Source organism: Physeter macrocephalus, unplaced genomic scaffold (assembly GCF_002837175.3).
Source record: "Physeter macrocephalus isolate SW-GA unplaced genomic scaffold, ASM283717v5 random_330, whole genome shotgun sequence".
Taxonomy (NCBI): domain Eukaryota; kingdom Metazoa; phylum Chordata; class Mammalia; order Artiodactyla; family Physeteridae; genus Physeter; species Physeter macrocephalus.
The window spans coordinates 15,473-34,432 of record NW_021145595.1 but is presented as its reverse complement, the minus strand read 5'-3'; the positions used below and the strand labels follow the sequence as shown (position 1 = coordinate 34,432).

General features: G+C 54.2%; 2 protein-coding genes across 2 annotated transcripts in view; one reads left to right on the top strand and one right to left on the bottom strand.

Annotated features, from left to right (window-relative positions):
* The first annotated feature begins 2,542 nt into the window (after window positions 1-2,542).
* Window positions 2,543-5,614, top strand: RABAC1 (Rab acceptor 1). Its single transcript, XM_007102175.4, has 6 exons — window positions 2,543-2,561; window positions 2,637-2,699; window positions 2,992-3,204; window positions 3,507-3,604; window positions 5,183-5,284; window positions 5,367-5,614. The coding sequence occupies exons 2-6, from the start codon at window positions 2,644-2,646 to the stop codon at window positions 5,453-5,455; spliced, it is 558 nt and encodes a 185-aa protein (XP_007102237.1). The 5' UTR covers window positions 2,543-2,561; window positions 2,637-2,643; the 3' UTR covers window positions 5,456-5,614.
* Window positions 5,615-10,299: 4,685 nt separating this feature from the next.
* Window positions 10,300-18,960, bottom strand: part of LOC102991158 (high mobility group protein B2-like) — an 11,544-nt gene continuing 2,883 nt past the window's right edge. Inside the window, 2 exon segments of the mRNA XM_055082832.1 lie at window positions 10,300-10,728; window positions 10,730-10,912. Of these exon segments, the coding sequence (XP_054938807.1) occupies window positions 10,300-10,728; window positions 10,730-10,912 (612 nt within the window).

Here is an 18,960-nt window from a genome sequence, read left to right as displayed (position 1 = left end):
CCACATTGCCCCTACGCCAAGGCCCCTCAGAATCCCCTGATTCAAAGTTCCCGTCCTGCCCCACTCAGAGGGTTCCTCTCCAACAGTGTCCTTGCCTCTGGACTCCACCATCCATGGCCCATGCCTTTTGACACCTCCAGGACTTTGCCTGTATGTCTTCTGCTCAGAGCACGTACTGGCGGGTTATGAGTGAAATCACTTTTATTCGTGTTCCTACGAGGAAACCCCAAAGCCCTCATGACAAAAGTCAAACCCCAATTTCCCCAGGTCGGCCCTGGAAGAAGGCAGCTGGACCTCTGCTTCCAACTCTCTGCTCCCCAAGATTCATCTTCCTCTTGGGGGCTCTTCTGGTTACCCCTGCTGCTCCCATCACTTTGAACTCAGGCGCTGCTCCCCTATTAATGCTCTGGGCTAACTGTGGACTCACAGGCCCCCCCTTGATTTCCTGAAGCCCAGCTCGACCCAAGTGGGAAACCTGAACAAGCTTCTACTAAAAGCCTGGGGCTGACAAAGAGGAAGTAAACGGTAACTAGCCAACCTGATCTTCAAAGTATGGCTCATTCGGTTTCAGCTTGGGACCCCCCTGCCACGCGCACACAGGTGGCCTCCCTATTGGTCCACCAGCCCCTTGGACAGGGTCATCTTCCCCACCTTGTGGGGATGCCCTCCAGCAGGCCTCAAAGCCCAAACCCAAAAGGAATGTGATCCTTGGAAGACACAGTTGGAGTTAAGAGTCACCTGGATCTCCCAGGTGAGTATTTACCTTCAGCTCCACCCAACCTTGGAAAATGAGGTCCTCAGTCTGTGTAAGGGAGCCCAGGCTTCCCAATACTTCCACACACATTTCTTGAGGCATGCTGGTGCACCCTTCTTTCCCACAACTCACTCAGGGGCAGGGGCAAAGACTGAGAGAACTATGGCTGTGAGAGCTAGGGGAAAGAAAGGTCCATGTCTCAGATGCCAGCCACTCTTTGGGACATCCAAGGGGCCAGCAGCCCCTAGTAAGTTACTGCTCAGTTTGAGAAGACTGAACTCTAGAAATAATCATAACAGTCATGATAATGTAGTGGCAATAATATGGACTACCATTTATTGAGCAGTTATACAATATCAAGACTCTTTCAAGCACTTTACATGGACCATTCAACCCCATCTCAACCCCATGAGTGTGGTACAATTACAGGGACGAACAAAATCGGACTACAGGTTGGATCTGTTTCTTTTACTTTAACCTTTGCTCCTCATTGCTTTTGTTCACTAAAAGGATACTGTCTATACATAATGGCCTGCCTCGGGAACCCTGCCCCTCTGCTTGAATGTTAAACCAAAGTGCCTTTGTTCAGGGAAACATCCTGACCCTGTCCACCTGTGAATGGCTGCAAGAAAGAAGAAATTAACACATCCCCTCCCCGAGGCTGGCCATTCCAGGAGATATTTGCAAGACTTATGGCCTTTTTACTTCACTTCCTCACCTCCTCCCCTTCTCTGTTCTATAAAAGACTCTGGCATCCAGACCCCAATCGGATAGTCTTTTTGAGATGCTAGTCCGCCATCTTCTCAGTCTGCCAGCTTGGCTTTCCGAATAAAGTCGCTATTCCTTGCCTCAACACCTCATCTCCTGATTTATTGGCCTGTCTTGCGGCGAACAGAGCGAGCTTGGACTTGGTAACAGTACCACCAGGATCTTCACTGTCCAGCTGAGGACATCGAGGTTCAGGGAGGTGATGAGGTCAACACAGCCTGAATTTTGACCTCTGGCCCCAGAATCCCAGCTCTTTTCGTTATAACAACTCCGTCTTTTAAAAATTCTCACCCCTTCAATAAAACTAGAAGAAAAGAAAATGATAAAATGAAAAAAAATCTCAATCCTTTCCTTTCCCCCACTTCCCTCCGTCCTATCCAAAGCAGGGGCATCCCTAGGTCCCTAACCCTAACCCATTCATCCTTGGGAGCCCAAGGGTTGTGGGGGGAGCTTTGCCCCCTACCTTAGATGCCGCCCCTCCAGCAACCATGGCCCCATCACTAGCCTCTTGAAGAAGGAAGAAATAGATTCCCACAAATTCTCTACAGTGCCGCTATTCAAAATGTGGGCCATGGACCAGAAGCATCAACATCACCTAGAAACTTGTTAGAAATGCAAATGAATGGTCTCACCCTAGATCTGCTGAGTCAGAACATCTGCGTGTTTTAGCAAGTGTTTTCTTTTATACCTTCTGGAGTCAGAATGACAGTTCTACACGGTCTCCATCGTACCCTGCACGGGGGAGTTTTCTTCCTTTAGAGCTCCGGCTTCTGACTTTAGAGCTCGCATAACGCCCTGGCTCCTGACCACCCACCTTTCCCGACTCCACGCGTCCTGCTTCTGAAACTACAACTCCCACAATGCCCAGAGGCGTCACTTTACGCGACTACATCTCCCAAGGTGTTTCGCGAGCCATACCACCATCATGGCGCACACTCTCTCCGACACCATCGGGACTACAACTCCCACAATGCTCGGCGGCAAAACTACCGCCCCCAGAGTCTCCAGACCAGCGACACGTCCGCTCCCGCTCCGCTGGGTGAGGCCAGGCTCGGGCGGGTCCCGCGGGGTGTGCAGGGCCCCGGGCTCGTTACAGCGGTTCTTCCCCTCATAGCACAGACATGGCGGCCGAGAAGGACCAGCAGAAGGATGCCGAGGTGGAAGGGCTGAGCGCCACGTGAGCAAGCTGTCTCTAGCCCCCCTGACCGAGAGCCGGGAGTCCTGGTCCCCCGCCCCTTCCTCCCTGGGGTCCTAGGAATCCCGGCCTCCAGACACATGAGTCTGGGCCCCTGGTGTCCTCTTCGAGGACTCTGGAGTCTGGGCCCTCAGCCCCTTTCTCCCCAGGGATCCAGGAGTCTGGGACCATATCTCCCCCAGAACCCCGTAGTCCGGCCCCCCTCGGTCCTCTTCTTGCTCGAGGGTCCGGGTTCCATCCCGGTCTATCGCTGACCTGGCCCCGCACCCACCAGGACCCTGCTGCCGAAACTGATTCCGTCCGGCGCGGGCCGTGAGTGGCTGGAGCGGCGCCGTGCGACCATCCGGCCCTGGGGCTCCTTCGTGGACCAGCGGCGCTTCTCGCGGCCCCGCAACCTGGGCGAGCTGTGCCAGCGCCTCGTACGCAACGTGGAGTACTACCAGAGCAACTATGTGTTCGTGTTCCTGGGCCTCATCCTGTACTGTGTGTGAGTGCCTCTCCGGCCCGGCCCCGCGCCCACCAGGCTGCCTGGCCCGCACTGGCCGGCCCCGCCCTCAGCATTCGGCCCCTCCTCTCAATGGCCAGGCCCCGTCCCCATGGGGTAGCTCTGCCGGACCTTCTGACCGAAGGGCCAGGTCCCTACTCCCGCATCAGCCTGGCCAGGATTCAGTGACCTAGACTTCCGCGGCCCCAAGGACGTAGCCTGTCATCCGCCAGTGTAGAAGGTCAGGGCCTCCGTGTCTGTCCCAGTCCCAGCTGCCTGACGCATGCCTCCCTGCCCTCTTCCAGGGCCACATCCCCCATGCTGCTGGTGGCTCTGGCTGTTTTCTTTGGAGCCTGTTACATCCTCTATCTGCGCACGTTGCAGTCCAAGTTTGTGCTGATGGGTGAGAAATCCCCTGCCCTCCTCAAATCCTGGTCTCTTGGAATGCAAGCCTTTGACTCCAAACCTAAGTCCCTGTGAACCCAAGTCTGCCCAAGCCTAGATCTACACTAGATCCCCCAAACTCAATCCCTTAAAGTCTCAGACACACCGGATGCTCCCACCCACTCTCAGCCCCCCCATTTGCTATTCCCCAAGCCCAGAAGATATCCCAGAACCCACCTCCACCTGCTCCGGTCCCTTAAACCTCCTCCTTCCCTCTCCCTCCTCCCTGACCTCCTGCCAAAGACATCAGCTGCAGGTACCCATATTGGACACCAGGTGGCGACCTTACACTGGCCTATAGCTGTGCTCCCCTTTCCTGCTTCCTGGGGTGGAAGCGGAAAAATCTTGGGACTTCTCAGAGAGGGAAGCTGAGGCCTGTGGCTCATGTGGTCCCAGACTGGCACCAAGCACCACTGAGAAGAAAGAGGGGCCTGAGTTCCCAAGTAGGGGAAGCTCAAGGTTTGGAGTGGGGATACGGGGAAATTGGGGTCAGACAAACAGGTAGAGCTAAGACAGAATCCTTCAGAAGCCTGCCAGTTTTGTACATGACAAAGGTGGGCTGGGTGGAGGGGCATGTCGGGCAAGCCCAGGGCATGGAGGGAGCTCCTGGAGCATAGACATGACGTGGCTTCAGCCACTGCTGCCACCGGGGCCTGCAGACCCGACCTTCCAGTCTGCCTTGAGAAGGCAGACATCTGTACAGCCCTCCCTCGGTGTCCACAGGGGATTGTTCCAGGAGCCCCCGTGGATGCCAGAATCCACAGATGCTCAAGTCCCTTGTAAAAAATGACGGAAGAACAACGGTCCACGGGTTTCCATCCGAGGATGCAGAGGACTGACTGTATTGTTTTGTGAAATCATCCAGGGACTTCCCTGGCGGTCCAGTAGTTAAGACTCCAAGCTTCCAATGCAGGGACCCCAGGTTCCATCCTTCGTCAGGGACCACAGATGCTCAAGTCCCTTGTAAAAAATGACGGAAGAACAACGGTCCACGGGTTTCCATTCGAGGATGCAGAGGACTGACTGTATTGTTTTGTGAAATCATACAACACGGCCCCCACCCCCCCTGCAAAAAAAAAAAAAAAAAAAAAGAAAAATCATCCAGTTTCTCGGTCAGCCACAAATCAAATCAAATTCTTGAGGAATAATATGCAGACTCAAAAGATACATCCACGGGTCAGACTTGGCCCTTGGGCCACCAGTTGGAGGCTCTAGGTCTACGGGAGTGCAGGTTGGAGCGGGAGAGCTGTAGTCTGGGGAAAGGGAGGCTGGGAGCTTCCTAGTAGAAGTGGGGTTGGAGGGTGGCGAGCAGGCTGAGGAAGGCCCCTTGTATTCCCACGGACAGTGAGTGGGGACATTGGAGACATGGGTGGGGCCCATGGACTTGGAGGGCCTTGGCACAAGGGGTTTAGATCCTGAGGCTGCCTGACAATCTGGTGTCTTGTGACACCAGGTTGGTGTGTGGGGGTGTATCAGGGGTTACTCTGGGAGAGTACACGAGTATCAGAACAGCTGCCCCAATGCCGTCTGCCCCCAGGCCGAGAGGTGACCCCAGCCCATCAGTATGCTCTGGCTGGGACCGTCTCCTTTCCCTTCTTCTGGCTGGCTGGCGCGGGCTCCGCCGTCTTCTGGGTCCTGGGTGAGTACAGGGTCTGGGTAGCGCGGTGGGCAGTGGGGGCCAGGTGAGGCAGCCAGGCCCTGAACTGCCCGTTTTCCTGCAGGAGCCACCCTCGTGGTCATCGGCTCCCACGCCGCCTTCCATCAGGTGGAGGCCGTGGACGGGGAGGAGCTGCAAATGGAACCTGTGTGAGGTGGCTTCAAGGACCTGCCAGCCTCCCGAGCCAGCTGCCCTGTGCCCGTTCACCCCCGTCCTGCTCGGCTCTGCAGGTTTGGCCAAAGGCCCCCTTCCCATTACAAGCCCAGGGAGGGACTCCAACTTTGGAAATAAAACTGTTAACAGTTGTTCAGCTAATATTCTCCCAGGGTCTTCTGGGGGTCTGTGCCGGGTGATGCTGGGATCCTGCAGAGGCCAAGAAGGTGGGGAGCGAGTGGGCCTCGGGCATGGTGGGAGGAGGGTGGCGGACAATAAGCAAGATGGGTAACAAATATGATAGGACGGCCAGTGACGACAAATTCTAAGGAGGAGAAAAGAGTGTGCCAGGGGCCCCCGAGACCACCCCCATATTCGGTGATTTGCTAGGAGGACTCCGGACTCAGTATCTAGTTGTACTCACATGTGATTTTTTTTTTAAGCTAATGAATTGCCACTTACTGGGGCTTTATTTTATTTTTAATTTATTTATTTTTGGCCCCGTTGAGTCTGTTGCTGTGCGCGGGCTTTCTCTAGTTGCGGCGAGCGGGGGCTTCTCTTCGTTGTGGTGCGCGGGCTTCTCATCGCAGTGGCTTCTCTTGTTGCGGAGCACGGGCTCTAGGCGCACGGGCTTCAGTAGTTGTGGCACGCGGGCTCAGTAGTTGTGGCTCACGGGCTCTAGAGCACAGGCTCAGTAGTTGTGGCACATGGGCTTAGTTGCTCTGCAGCATGTGGGATCTTCTCGGACCAGGGATCGAACCCCTGTCCCCTTCACTGGCAGACAGATTCTTAACCACTGCACCGCCAGGGAAGTCCCCAGATGTGACTTATTATCATGAAAGACTATGAAGCAAAAGGCACATGGGGCGAAATCCAGAGGAAACCAGGCACAATCTGCCCAGAGTCCTCTCCCAGTGGGGTCACCTGGATTGAGTGTAATACCCCCAGCAGTGAAATGTTGTCTTCGGGGAAGCTCATCAGAGACTTAGTACCCAGAAGGAAAGCAGTTGTTCAGCATAAACAACATCGTTTGCACAAACAGTCTAGACACGAGAGCCACTCTTTCAGGGAGTGGTGAGAACCTTGCTGAAACCCAGGTTCCCAGATACCAGCCAAGGGCCACTACACAAGCAGGCCTCTCTAAGGACAGCAGTCTTGGGCCTCCTCTGTTAACTCTTCCTCATAGAGAAAGTTCTGGAGATGAGTTATAGTTTAAAGAAGACCTCCCTGAGATGATGTTGAATGAAGACTTAAATTGAGTGAGGGAGCCGGCGCAGATCTTTTGGAGGAAGAATGTTCTGGACAGAGGAAGCAGCAGGTGCAAAGGCCCAGAGACAGCACTGTGCCCGGAGGTTTGAGGAACAGCGAGGAGGCCGGGATGGCTGGGGCAGATGGTGGGGGCGGGGGGCTTTGGTTTTCCTGAGTGAGGTGAGAGTGACACAGTTTGCTTTTCATTGTAACGTGAAGGGTGCTGTGTGGGACCGCTGACAAAAGAGAAATGCACGTGGTAGGGAAAGCACTTGGCAGGTGTGACAGCAAAGTGAGGTGAGAGATGGGGTCTGAAAAGCTGCTTCAGATGGGGCTGGTCTGGGAGTGCTCTCCCAGGAGGTGGCAGTGAGCCCTGAGGGAGGCGGAGCCAGCCACAGGAAGAGCTGTGGGCCGAGTGGCCTAAGCAGAGGTACAGCCAGTGCCCAGGCCTGGCAGTGCCGTCCCCCGGCCTCCTCAACTTCGTGTCTCATCACCAAAACGCACCGGTTTATCGTTCATTGAGCAAATGTTTATCGAGGGCCCGCCGAGTGCTCGACATTGTTCTGGAATCCTGTAACGTATGGCGGCCACCAGCCGCGTGTGGCCGCTGCATACTTGAAGCGTGGCTGGTCCACGCTGAGATGTGCTGTGAGTGTAAAATACCCACCAGATTTCAAAGACTTAGTAGGAAAAGGGTGTAAAATATCTCGTTAATAATTTTGTATATTGGTTATGTGTTGGAAGGATAATCTGTTGGATATGCCAGGGTAAATTATTATGTTCACCTTTTTCTTTTACTTTTTAAAGTGTAATTAGGTAGAAAACACAGGGGACTTCCGTGGCCGTCCAGTGGGTTAGGACTCTGCGCTTCCACGGCAGGGGGCACAGGTTTGATCCCTGGTCAGGGAACTAAGATCCCGCATGCTGCGCGGCACGGCCAGAAAAAAAAAAAAAAAAAAAAGAAAATACGACATTACATCTGTAGCTCGTATCCTGTTTCTACTGGATACGCTGGCTTAGATGTTGGGGAACCAGCAGCGCCACAAACAGACGAGGCCCACATTCATGAGCCAAGCAACAACCAGCAGGAAGCTCTCAGCGAAGCCAATGAAACAAGTGAGGCTGGAGTGTAGCTGGGGAAGGAGGGACTCGCTTAGAGTGGAGGGGCGGGGCCTTGCTGGGCAGTGAGGAGGAGATTGCCCCTCAGAGGTCTGGGGGAAGAGTATTCCTGCCAGAGGGAACTGCAAGTGCAAAGGCCCTGAGGTAGGACCTGCCCAGTGACAAGGCAACGCTGTGGCTGGGGTGAAGGGAGTGACATAGGAGATGATGGTGGGGTGGATGTCGGGGGCCAGATGAGGCAGGACCTGCAAGCCACGGGAGGTCTTTGGCTTTTAGCTTAAGGTAATGTGGAACTGTGGAAGGCTGGCTTTTGAGCAGGGGAGGGACAGGGTCAGGTGTGAACGTTAGAAATATCTTTCCAAGGGACTTCCCCGGCGGTCCAGTGATTGGGACTCCGCGTTTCCACGGCAGGGGGCACGGGTTCAAACCCTCATCGGGGAACTGAGATCCTGCAAGCCGTGCAGCACGGGCAAAAAAAAATAAAAAGAAGAAGAAGAAAAAGAAATATCCCTTCGGTGTCGTGTGGGGGATGGGCTGGAAGGAGTGAGACCATGGAGGATGCGCCAAGTTGGGGAAGGTGAGGCAACGATGAGGGACGGGAAGGACGGACGGGAAGGCAGATTCCGGAAGATGACGGTGGGCGCTTGGCGACTGACCTGCGTCGGAGCTGAGTGGGAGAGAGCAGGCAAGGGTGACCCCCGCGCTTCTGGCAAAATGGGAAGATTAGGGGGCCTGGGTGTCTGGGACCACTCAGTTCCCAGTCACGGGGGGCGCACTTCCAGTGGCTGCCACCAGAGGGCAGAAAAGGGCTTCCTCCAGACCTTCTCCAGGGAGGGAGCCAGGGACAGACTCGTCCTGGCCGAGGAGACCTGGGGTGCCTGAGGGGGAGAGTCTACTCAGAGGCCAGGGTCCCAATCCCAACTTGGGGGTGGCAGAGGGCATTTAGTTTGTTCATCCAGCTGCCAGTATTCCCAGGGGAGACTGCCCTTCGGGGTGGGTGGTCACTCCGTCCAGTTTCCATTGCAGGGCCTGGAGTCAGTGTGGCCAGGCTGACTTGTTTGGAGGTGACAGAGGCCGGGGGCCCAAGGACCTGGGACTGAGATCCCTGGGGCCAGGGGTCAGCAGCCTGGGTCTGGGGGTTGGTGGTGGGAGGCTGAGACTCGGGCCAGAGCCCTGATCTGGAGGTGACTAACTCCAGGTCCCTAACTGATGTTGAGACCAGAAGCTTCCATGGGGGTGGGCAGAACTGGGGGGTCACTTCCCCCTCTATCCCTTCCTGAATGACCTTGGGGTTGAGAGTTTTCGTTTTGGGAAAGAGAAACTGGGGGCTTGGTGTCTCGTCAAGGGACCAAAAGTCTGGTTGTCTATTTTGGTGATAGAGGCAGGGGGTCCAGTTAGCTGGTTGGAGTGACAGATTGGGGCTCTGGCTGTCAGCTTCATGATTAAGGAGCCCGTGGGCCCAGGTTTGGGGTGACAGGGACAAGGGATCTACTTGTCCTGTGTAGAGTGACAGAGGGAGTGCCTGCACCTCATTCGGGGTGTCAGACTGGCCATCTGATTGTCTTGTTTGGGGTGACAGCTTGGAGTCCAGTCTCTGGTTTGGGGTAAGAAATTGGGGATCTTTTGTCAACTTTGAGGTCATTTATCTAGCTTGGGGTGACAGACTGGGATTCCTGAGGATACTGGGAGTCCAGGGCCCTAGTTTGGGATGACAAGGTAGGGTGTCCCCTGGGCTGGAAGCAACCTGATCGGGGTCTGATTGTTTCTTGAGGTGGCAGAGACAGGCAACACTGTCTGGTTGGTGGTGACAGAGCCTGGGGATCCTGTTGTGTAATTTGGGACACCAGAGATTGGGGGATTCTCTGCCCAGTGTGAAGTGACAGCAACTAGGAGATTTTTTTTTTTTTTTTTTTTTTTTTTTTGGACAACATTTGCTTTTCTTTTTTGGCTGTGCCACGCGGCTTGTGGGATCTCAGTTCCCCAACCAGGGATTGAACCCCTGGGCCATGGCAGTGAAAGCACCGAATCCTAACCACTAGACCACCAGGGAACTCCCTAGGAGATCATTTTTTTAGTTTGGAGAATGTCTGCTTGTCCTGTTTGAGGCTGAAAACACTGGGTCTAGTTCTCAAATTTTTTTTTTTTAAATATACCTAATTTTATTACAAAATTTTTTTTTAAAAAACAGAATGCAACATTCTCATTCTAGAAAAGCCAAAATTCACTATTGATACTAATTTCTACGAGTTTGCTGTGCTACCATACACAAGTCAAGAAGTTAAAGAAACCATTAAATATTCAGAAACATTCAACATCAGAAGCTTTAAAATCTAACTGTATGTAGTAGCAACTATACAAAAATCTATACAGTTTTTATATTGAAGCTAATATTGAGCTGCACTTGAATTCACATTCTTAGCCAAACAACTGCCTGAGCACACACGCACACGCCACACACATCATTACAGATTAGCCATTTATTCTTCATCTTCATCCTCTTCCTCCTCATCTTCATCTTCCTCTTCCTCCTTATCTTCTGGTTCATTCTTCTTGGAGCCTGTTGGCCTGCCAGGGCCCTTCTTTCCCGCTTCACTCTTGCCCTCGGCACGGTATGCGGCAATATCCTTTTCATATTTCTCCTTTAGCTTCTCTGCTTTCTGTTCATAGGGTTGTTTGTCTTTGGCTGACTGCTCAGACCACATTTCACCCAATTTTTTGGCAGTATCGCCAATGGATAAGCCAGGGTGTTCGCTCTTGATCTTTGGGCGATGTTCGGAGCAAAACAGGAAGAAGGCAGATGGAGGCCTTTTAGGCGCATTGGGATCTTTTTTCTTTCCCTTCTTGTCACCTTTGGGAGGAACATAATTCTTCTTCATCTCCCCGTCATAGCGAGCTTTGTTGCTTTTTTGCCATATCTTCAAACTTGGATTTTTCCTTGGCAGACATGGTCTTCCATCTCTCGGAACATTTCTTGGAGAACTCGGCGAAGTTGATCGAGGAGTCGGGGTGTTTCTTCTTGTGCTCCTCCCGGCAGGTCTGGCGGTAGCTTTTGCTCAGAGTACCGCGCAGCGGCCGAGTCGGACCGCGACGCTGCTAGCCGCGGCTCCGGCGTGAACTGGTCTCTCTCAAATTTTAAGTGACAGATTGAGGACTCTTTTGTCTGGTTGGGAGTGACAGAGACCGGAGTTGGAGGTGTCAGATACTGGGGTTCTTGTCCAGGTTGGGGTGATGGGGACTAGTCTAGTCTGGGGTGACAGACCGGGGGTCTCATTGTCTAGCTTTCGGTGACCAAGACTGGGCCCTGGAGTTTCCTTAGGGGTATCAGATTTGGTGTCTAATCTTTTTTGGGGTGACAGAATGATAGTCTAGTTGTTAGGCTGAGATATCAAAATCCTGAAGTTTGGGATATCAGATTGAAGTTTCAGTTTCTAGTTTGGAGCAACAGAAATCGGGGGTCTGGTGAACTCCATTGGGGTGTCTGAGACTTGTGGTCTGGTTATTCCTTTTGGGGTGCCAGAAACACAAGGCCGATTGTCTAGCTTGGGGTTATAGAGACCAAGGGACTGGTTACCTAGTTTAGGGTGATGACACTGGGGTTGGGGTGCTGGTCTGGGGTGAAAGACATTGGGGTGACCATTTGGCTAGTTTGAAGAAGCAGACAGTACAGGTCTGGTTGCCTAGTTTGGGTGACAGACTGACTGGGCTCCTCCTGTTTGGCTTGAGAAGCAGAGACCAGGGATGCCGCTGTCATGAGGTTTCAGAGGACCGTGGGGTATGTTTGTTTAGTGTGAAGTGCCAGAGCCTGGGGGTCCAGATGTCTAGTTTGGAACATCAGAAGTGAGGGTTCATGTGTCTCGATTGAAGTGGCAGAGACCAGAGGTTCTGGGATTCAGGACCTGGCTTGGGGTGACAGAGACTAGGAGGTTAGTTGTCTAGTTTGTGATGAGAGTGATTAGGGATCAGTTGTCCAGTTTGGGATGAAGTGACTAGAGCTCTGGGGTCTCATTTAGGGTGACGTAGAATGGGAGTTTGCTCGTTTAGTCTGGCGTGAGTGGGACCAGGGGTCTGGTGGTCCAGTTTAGGATGACAGACCGGAGTGTGATTGACAAGATAAAGGCTACACGGGCTGTGGGGTCAGGTCTCTAGTTTGAGGTGACATTTATGTACCCAGGTGCCCAAAGTGGAGTGACAGAGCTTAGAGGTACCGTTGTCTTGTTTTGGGGGGGAGGGGCAAAGACTGGGTCCCAGGGCATACTTGGGGTATCAGAGACTGAGGGTTTGGTTGTATCCTTTTGTGGGGAAAAAACTGGGTCCCAGGGGCATTCAGTTGACACACTCTGGAGGTCTGGTTGCCTAGTTTCGTGGGACAGAGATTAGGGTTCTGGGTGTATTTGGAGTGACAGACTGGGATCTGGCTGTTGCGTGGCAACGTGGGGGTACTAAGGAGTATTTGGGGGTTTGGCTGTGGGCCTGTTATCTAGTTTTGTGGATCACAAACTGGGGTCCCAGGGTGTATTTGGGGTAACAGACTAGGGACATGGTTGTCTGGTTTTCAGAGGACAGATGCCATGGTCCAAGAGTATATTTGGGGAGACAGAGACCGGGGTCTGGTTGTCTAGTTTGCTCGGATATTGACTAGGACCTCAGAGAGTATTTGGGGTGGCAGAGATTGAAGTCTGTCTCGTTTTGTGGAACAAGGACTCAGGTCCCAGAGCATGCCTGGGGTGACAGAGCTTGGGGTCTGGTTCTAATTTCGTGTGACAGAGACTGAGGTCCCAGGGAGCATTTGGGATGACAAAGCCGGCTATGTGGTCGTCTATTTTGTAGGACTGAGAGACTGGCATCCCAGGATGTTTTGGGGGTGACAGACTGGTTAAGACCAGAGGTTGGTGGTATGGTCTGGGTGGGAGATTGGGTGCTCAGCTTGTTCACTGGTGGAGAGAGTTTGAGTGCTGGTTGTCTACTTTGACTTTTTTTTTTTTTTTTTTTTTTAATTATTTTGGCTGCACTGGGTCTTTGTTGCAGCACGAGGGCTCTTCGCTGCGGTGCCTGGGCTCTAGAGCGCGCGGGCTCAGTAGTTGCGGTGCACGGGCTTAGCTGTGGCATGTGGGATCTTAACCCCCTGACCGGGGATCGAACCCGTGCCCCCTGCACTGGGAGCGCAGAGTCTTAACCACTGGACCACCAGGAAAGTCCCTGATTTTGCAGACTTTATTCATCCATTGTCATGTTTGGGGTGACAGAGACTATAGGTCTCGTTGCCCAGATGGGGTGACAGAAACTGTTGGTCTTCTTTTCTAATTTGGGGTGATAAGGACTGGAGTCTTTTGTCCAGTTTGGGTTGACATTAATTGGGGTTCAGTTGTCCATTTGGGGGAGACAGGTACTGGAATCAGTTGTCTAGTCTGAGGTGGTAAGACCAGGTGTCCAAGGTGACATGGGTGGGGGGATACCATCTCTCAGTTCCAAGTGACAGAGACTACCTGTCCCTGGGTCTGGAGCCAATTCATGTGAACAGTGCTTCAGTTTAGGGTGACAGAAACCGTGTGAGGCCAGTCATCTACTTTGGGATGATAGAGTTGGGGTTTCACAATCTATTTGGGGGTGATGGGATGGGGTAACCGAGATTGGGGGTGATGGTGAACAGTTGGAAAGAATTTTTTTTAAGTCTTTACTGAGTTTGTTACAGTATTGCTTCTGTTTTAGTTTTTTGGCCCTGAGCCATGTGGGATCTTAGCTCCCCGACCAGGGATCGAACCCGCACCCCCTGCATTGGAAGGCGAAGTCTTAACCACTGGACCACCAGGGAAGTCCCCCTATTGGAAAGAACTGAGATGCGGGACTAGCTTGCCTCCTTTGGATGACAGAGACCAAGGGTACCTTGTTGGGGTGTCAGAGACTAGAGTTCTGCTAGTCTACTTTGGGATGACAGATGGGGACTCAGTTGTCTAGTCTGGGGAGACACAAACTGGGGATCCAGCGGCCCAGTTTGTGATGACACACGGCATCGTGGAGATTGGTTATATTTTCATACTGAGGGTCTGGTGCTCTGTTTGGGGTGGTGTGACCAGGGGTGTGGGGACCTAGTTTCCCATGTCAGAGATTAGGGTCCAGGGCCTAGTCTGGGGCGTTAGGCCAGGAATCTGACTGTGTAGAGGGTGGCAACAGGGGGCCAGCTGTGTAGCTTGGGGCACAGAGACTGGGGTTGTGGTTGTACCCTTTGGTAAGACGGAAGATCACCAGTTTTAGTCTGAGGAGGCAGGAACTGTCATTCCAGTCCTCTAGTTTGGGGTGCAGAGCCTGGGGACGTGGTGCCTTCCGAATGCTGAGTCTGAGTGTGCTGGCACCTGAGCGTTCCTGGGGTGACTGAGTCAGGGGTCTCCTGCGCCCAGGCGTTGGGGCCCCTGGACAAGTGTGGATTTCTGAGTAAGCGTGGCCTGGGTGTGGAGCCCCGTTTGGGGGTTACAGAAGCTGGGAGTCTGGGCATTTGGAACCTGAGAGGTCAGGACCCCAGGACCCAGGATCCACTGGAGGGGTGCTTGGTTGGGTTTGGGGACGTCTGTGACACAAAGGGCCGAGGGCTTTCAAGGCTGGGATATCTCCACGCGTGGGCGTGGAGGTGATGGACACGGGGCAGAGGCAGCCAGCGTGGGGAGAATTGAGGACAGGGCCCGAATGCAGGTCGGAGGTGGAGCGGTGGGGTCTCTGAGGCTGGGGCACAGCGGGCTATGGGGCTCTCTGGCTCGGGGGGTTCAGCGGCCTTAGTCAAACACAACAGGGTCCTGAGGGTCAAAGTCTAGACTGGGGCGCACGGTTATGGTGGTCAAGTGCATTGTTGCAGGTGATGAAAACTGGGGACCCAGATCCCTACTTGGGGGGGATACTGAATTCGGGGTGACCGGAGTCCCTCCTGCCGAGTTCTGGTGCCCGTGAGCCCACCTTCCTGATTTGGGTGCCTAAAGCCAGGCTCTAGATCGGCGACAGTGCAGACTTACATGGGGGCTGGAGGGGGCCACGGAGGCCTGCATTAGTGCTGACAGCGGGGGCCTAGCTTGGTGACCCAGGAGGGGCCTCCTGGGGTGCTTCCCCTGTCAAGCCTGGCAGAGTCTGGAGACTCAGCTGTCCAGTTGAGAGTGACCGGTCTGGGGTTTAGTGGTGGCCACGCCTGGCAGCCCGTATGCTCATTTTGTGGTCCTGTTGGTTACTTTAGAGCTGACTGCAGTTTGGGGCTCGCTGAGCCTGGGTGTCCCACACCCTGGTTGGGGGGTATCTGACATTGGGAGGCCAGATGCCGAGCTTGTGGGTGACTAGCCGTGGGGTTCAGATGCTCTTCTGAGAGAGACTCGCTGTGGCTTTACCGACTGTGGGGCCCTGAAGGTAAACTTAGGGGTGAGACTGTGGTCTGCATTCTAATTTGAGGATTAAGGCTCGGGCCCTAAATGCTAAATTAGAGGTGACTTACCCTGGTGTCCAGATGGGAGGTTCTGGGGCTGGGGGACCCAGAGCCCTAGTCTGGGGATAGCTGAGGCAAGCTACTCAGATGTCGAGTTTAGGGGGGGCCTCATATGGGCTGCCCAGATTCTGAGGTTGAGATGAGCAACGGGGAGTCCTAATGCCAGTTTGGGATGACGGCTGGAGCCCAGGTGTCAAGTTTGGCAGTGATCCCCTCAGTCACCTGCAGTTGACTGTGTCTTCAGATGCCTCCCTGGTGGCGGGGGGGTGGCTGTCATTCTTGTGTATCAGAAGCCTTGGAATTCCCTGGCGGTCCAGTGGTTAAGACTCTGCACTTCCACCGCGGGGGGTGTGGGTTTGATTCCTGGTGGGAACGCGGATCCTGCATGCCACTCGGCGCGGTCCAGAAAAAAAAAAAAAGAAGCCTAGTTTTGGGGGGCATTTAAGAGGGGGGACTAGCTGCCTAGTTGGGGATTATTAAGAGTTCCTAATACTTACATACAATTTGGGGTTCACTGAGCCTCAAGGCCTAGTTGCCAAGGTTTGAGGTGACTGTCACTGGGCTTCCTTGTACCTGGTTTAGGGGTGATGGAGTTTGGAGTTGCCTAGTACGGGGGTGTCTGAGGCTAATCACCCAGGTACCTAGTTAAGGGTTGACTGACACGGCGCCTTAGACCTTGGAGGGCCTAGGTGCCTGGTTTAGGGGTGGCTTAATGGGGGCGGGTCTCAATACTTAGTTCGGGGTGAACTAACCTCGGGGCCCAGATGCTGAGTTTAGGGTTTGCCAACTAGAGGGGCTCTAATGCTTATTTCATTTGGGAGGTACTGAGACCAGGGGCCCCGCTGCCTATTTTTGAGGTGCCTCAAAGTCAGGTGTCTGTGAGACTGTGGCCATGAAGAGGTTGGAGGTTACTGCTCATGGGGGTTCCTGCTACTTATTTTAATGGTGACAGTGGCTGTGAATCCATGTACACGTTTGGGGGCTGAATGAGCCTCAGGGCCTAGTTAACAAATTTGGGGGTGACCGTGGGTCCCTGGTGTCGCGATGGTGGGTAATTGGGCTGAGATCCAGAAGTTTGATCTGGGGAATAGAGGCTAGTTTGGGGCACCTGACTGTGGGGTTCACATCCCTAGTTGGGGGGGGGTCACTGAGTCGAGGGATACAGAGGCTTGGCTTTGGGGGGGTTGAATTAGTCTCCTGTGGCTGGTAACAAACCGAGTGGCTTAAAACAGGAGAAATTTATTCCCTCGCTGTTCTGGAGGCCAGAAGTCCAAAATGAGGGTGTCAGCAGGGCCGCCATCCCTGCAACAGCTCTAGGGGAGGATCCTTCCTTGCCTCTTCCTGGCTCCATCTTCACATGGCCCTCTCCTCTGAGGCTTCTCTTCAGTCTCGGTCTCTTAGAAGGACATCACCATCGTCATTGGATTTAGGGCCACCTCAGGTAATGCAGGGTGGCCTTATCTGGAGATCTGTCACTTAATGACATCTTCAAAGACTCTTTACCAAATAACGTCACATTAGCAGGTTAGGACATGGACATCTTTTGGGGGGGCCGTCACAACCCACTACAGGGGTGTTTGAGGTAGGCACCCTAAATTCTGAGTTTGAATCTTTCTGATTATGGGGTTCCCAGAGTTTATTTTAGGATGACTGACCTTTTGAGGGTCAGCGCCAAATGCCTGACTAGGGGGTGCTTGGCTTGGTTTGCCTACTTTTAGGGTAACAGCCTATGAGATACTAATGGTTAGTGTAGGGGTAACTGAAGGTCGGGGCCGGGGGTATAGTCTGGGGATCACTAAGCTTCAGTGTCAGAGTCCTGTCTTTGGGGATGTCTGAGGTTGGGAGGCTAGCTGCCTAGTTTGTGGGTTAACTTATTAAGTTCCTAACTCTTAGGGGAGGTGATGCGGGGGGAGCTCAGATGTGCATTTTAAGGGCAACTGATGATGGGGTTCCAGATGGCAAGCTGGAGAGCTAGTAAAGCTGCTTGTTCAAATGCCTGGGTTAGGGTTACCAATGATTGGGTCCAGATGCACGGTTTGGGGGTGATGGTAGAGACCTAGATGACTAGTGTCAAGGTGACTTGCTGGGGGGTTCCTGACCTTGTCTTAGTGGAAACTGAGTCTGGAGCCAACTGTCTAGTTTGGGGGCATCTTAAGGTGGGTGGGGCCCAGATCCCAAGTTTGGATTGATTGAGTCTGGGGCTCCAGTTGTCAAGATTGGAGTTACTCAGTTTACGGGCGACTGAATTTCAGTCCCATTTCCCAGTTTGTGTTGAGAACAGCATTCATGCCCTGAGTGGGGTGACAGCAGATGGGGGCCCGTTTGTCTAGCTCATGGGTGACTCATCTCAAAGTCCTGATGTTTGTTTAAGGTTCAACGAGGAAAGTCTAGTTTAGTGTGCCTCTGATGCTTAACTCTGGGGTGACTGAGTCTGATGGAATAAATGTCTACTTTAGGGGTGACTTGTGGAGTTACTTATTTTGGGGTGACTGATCTAAGGCCCATCTCCCTTATCCTATCAGTGTCTTGGGCTGGAGATTTGGGGTGAATGGGGCTGGGACCCAGAACCCTCATTTGGGGGTGTCTGGGGCTGGGCTGTGCGTAGAATACGTTTCTGAGTCTGGGTAACTTTATATGGCCTGGGGTGACTCAGCTCAAGCTATGGATCTGATCCTAGGGGTCTCCAGTCTGCTTGGGGATTTCTGAGAGCCGGTAGGGACTCACGTGCCTGGTTCTTGGGTTTCTAGCCCCCTCCTTTGGGGGAATCTGAGACTGGGGCCCAGAAGTGCTAAAGACCCCATCCCCAGGTCTGGGGACCCCAGCTCCACTGCTGCCCCCAGGGTCCGGGCCCCTCCTGTGGATCTTTTGGGAGGGGTGATCCATTTCGGGGGTGACCGATGTGGGGGTCACACGCCTGGCCTACGTAGTTCTGGAGGGGACTGAGGGGTCCGGGCGGGGCGGGAGTGGGAGCCCTGAGGCGCAGAGCCGGGCTGCGGCCCCCGGGGCCGGCTGCGGCGGGGGTTCCCGCGGGAAGCAGAGCGCGGCGGGGCAGCCGGCGGCGGGAGGGCGAGAGCCGGAGTGACAGGAGAGGAAGAAAAATGGGCCGAGAAATCAGAGTGGACGCGCGGGGGGCGCGAGTCCGGGAGCGGGCGGCGGGCGGGGGCCGCGCCTCCGCCTCGAGGGACGCCGCCCGCGCGCCTTCCCGGGGCCCCCGCCCTGGAGGCCGGGGCCGGTGATCCTACCGCTCCCCTAATTCCAACCCCGCTCCCCGCCGAGTTCCCGTCCCACCCCTCCCGCGGTCCAGGTCCCCTCTCGCGTCCTACGTGACCCTCCCGGCTCTTCCCTCCTCCAGGGAGTTCTATTTACTACGTCCACGTTCTCGACCCCCCCCCCCGCCCCCGTTCCTTCCCGGCTCTTCCCTCCTCCAGGGAGTTCTATTTACTACGTCCACGTTCTCGACCCCCCCCCCCGCGCAGTTATCTTCCCCTCCCCCCGCCTGCTTTCTATCTGAGTCGCCCACGTTCTAAACTCTGCCTCGGCTGCCTAACTGCCTTCCCCTCCGCCTCCGACGCTCCCTCCTTCTTTTCTAAGTCTGTTCCCGCAATCCAACTCCCTCCTTCTTCAATCCCACCCCCCAGATTCTCGGCGCCCCCTTCTCTTCCAAAGGTTCGAAGCGGAAATGGGG

What these genes read in the sequence shown, in the direction of transcription:
- RABAC1 (XM_007102175.4), top strand. Translation starts at nt 2,644, where the DNA reads ATGGCGGCCGAGAAGGACCAGCAGAAGGATGCCGAGGTGGAAGGGCTG. An exon ending in GTGGAAGGGCTGAGCGCCAC is followed by an intron (nt 2,700 to 2,991) that starts GTGAGCAAGCTG and finishes CGCACCCACCAG; the next exon opens with GACCCTGCTGCCGAAACTGA. An exon ending in GTCCAAGTTTGTGCTGATGG is followed by an intron (nt 3,605 to 5,182) that starts GTGAGAAATCCC and finishes GTCTGCCCCCAG; the next exon opens with GCCGAGAGGTGACCCCAGCC.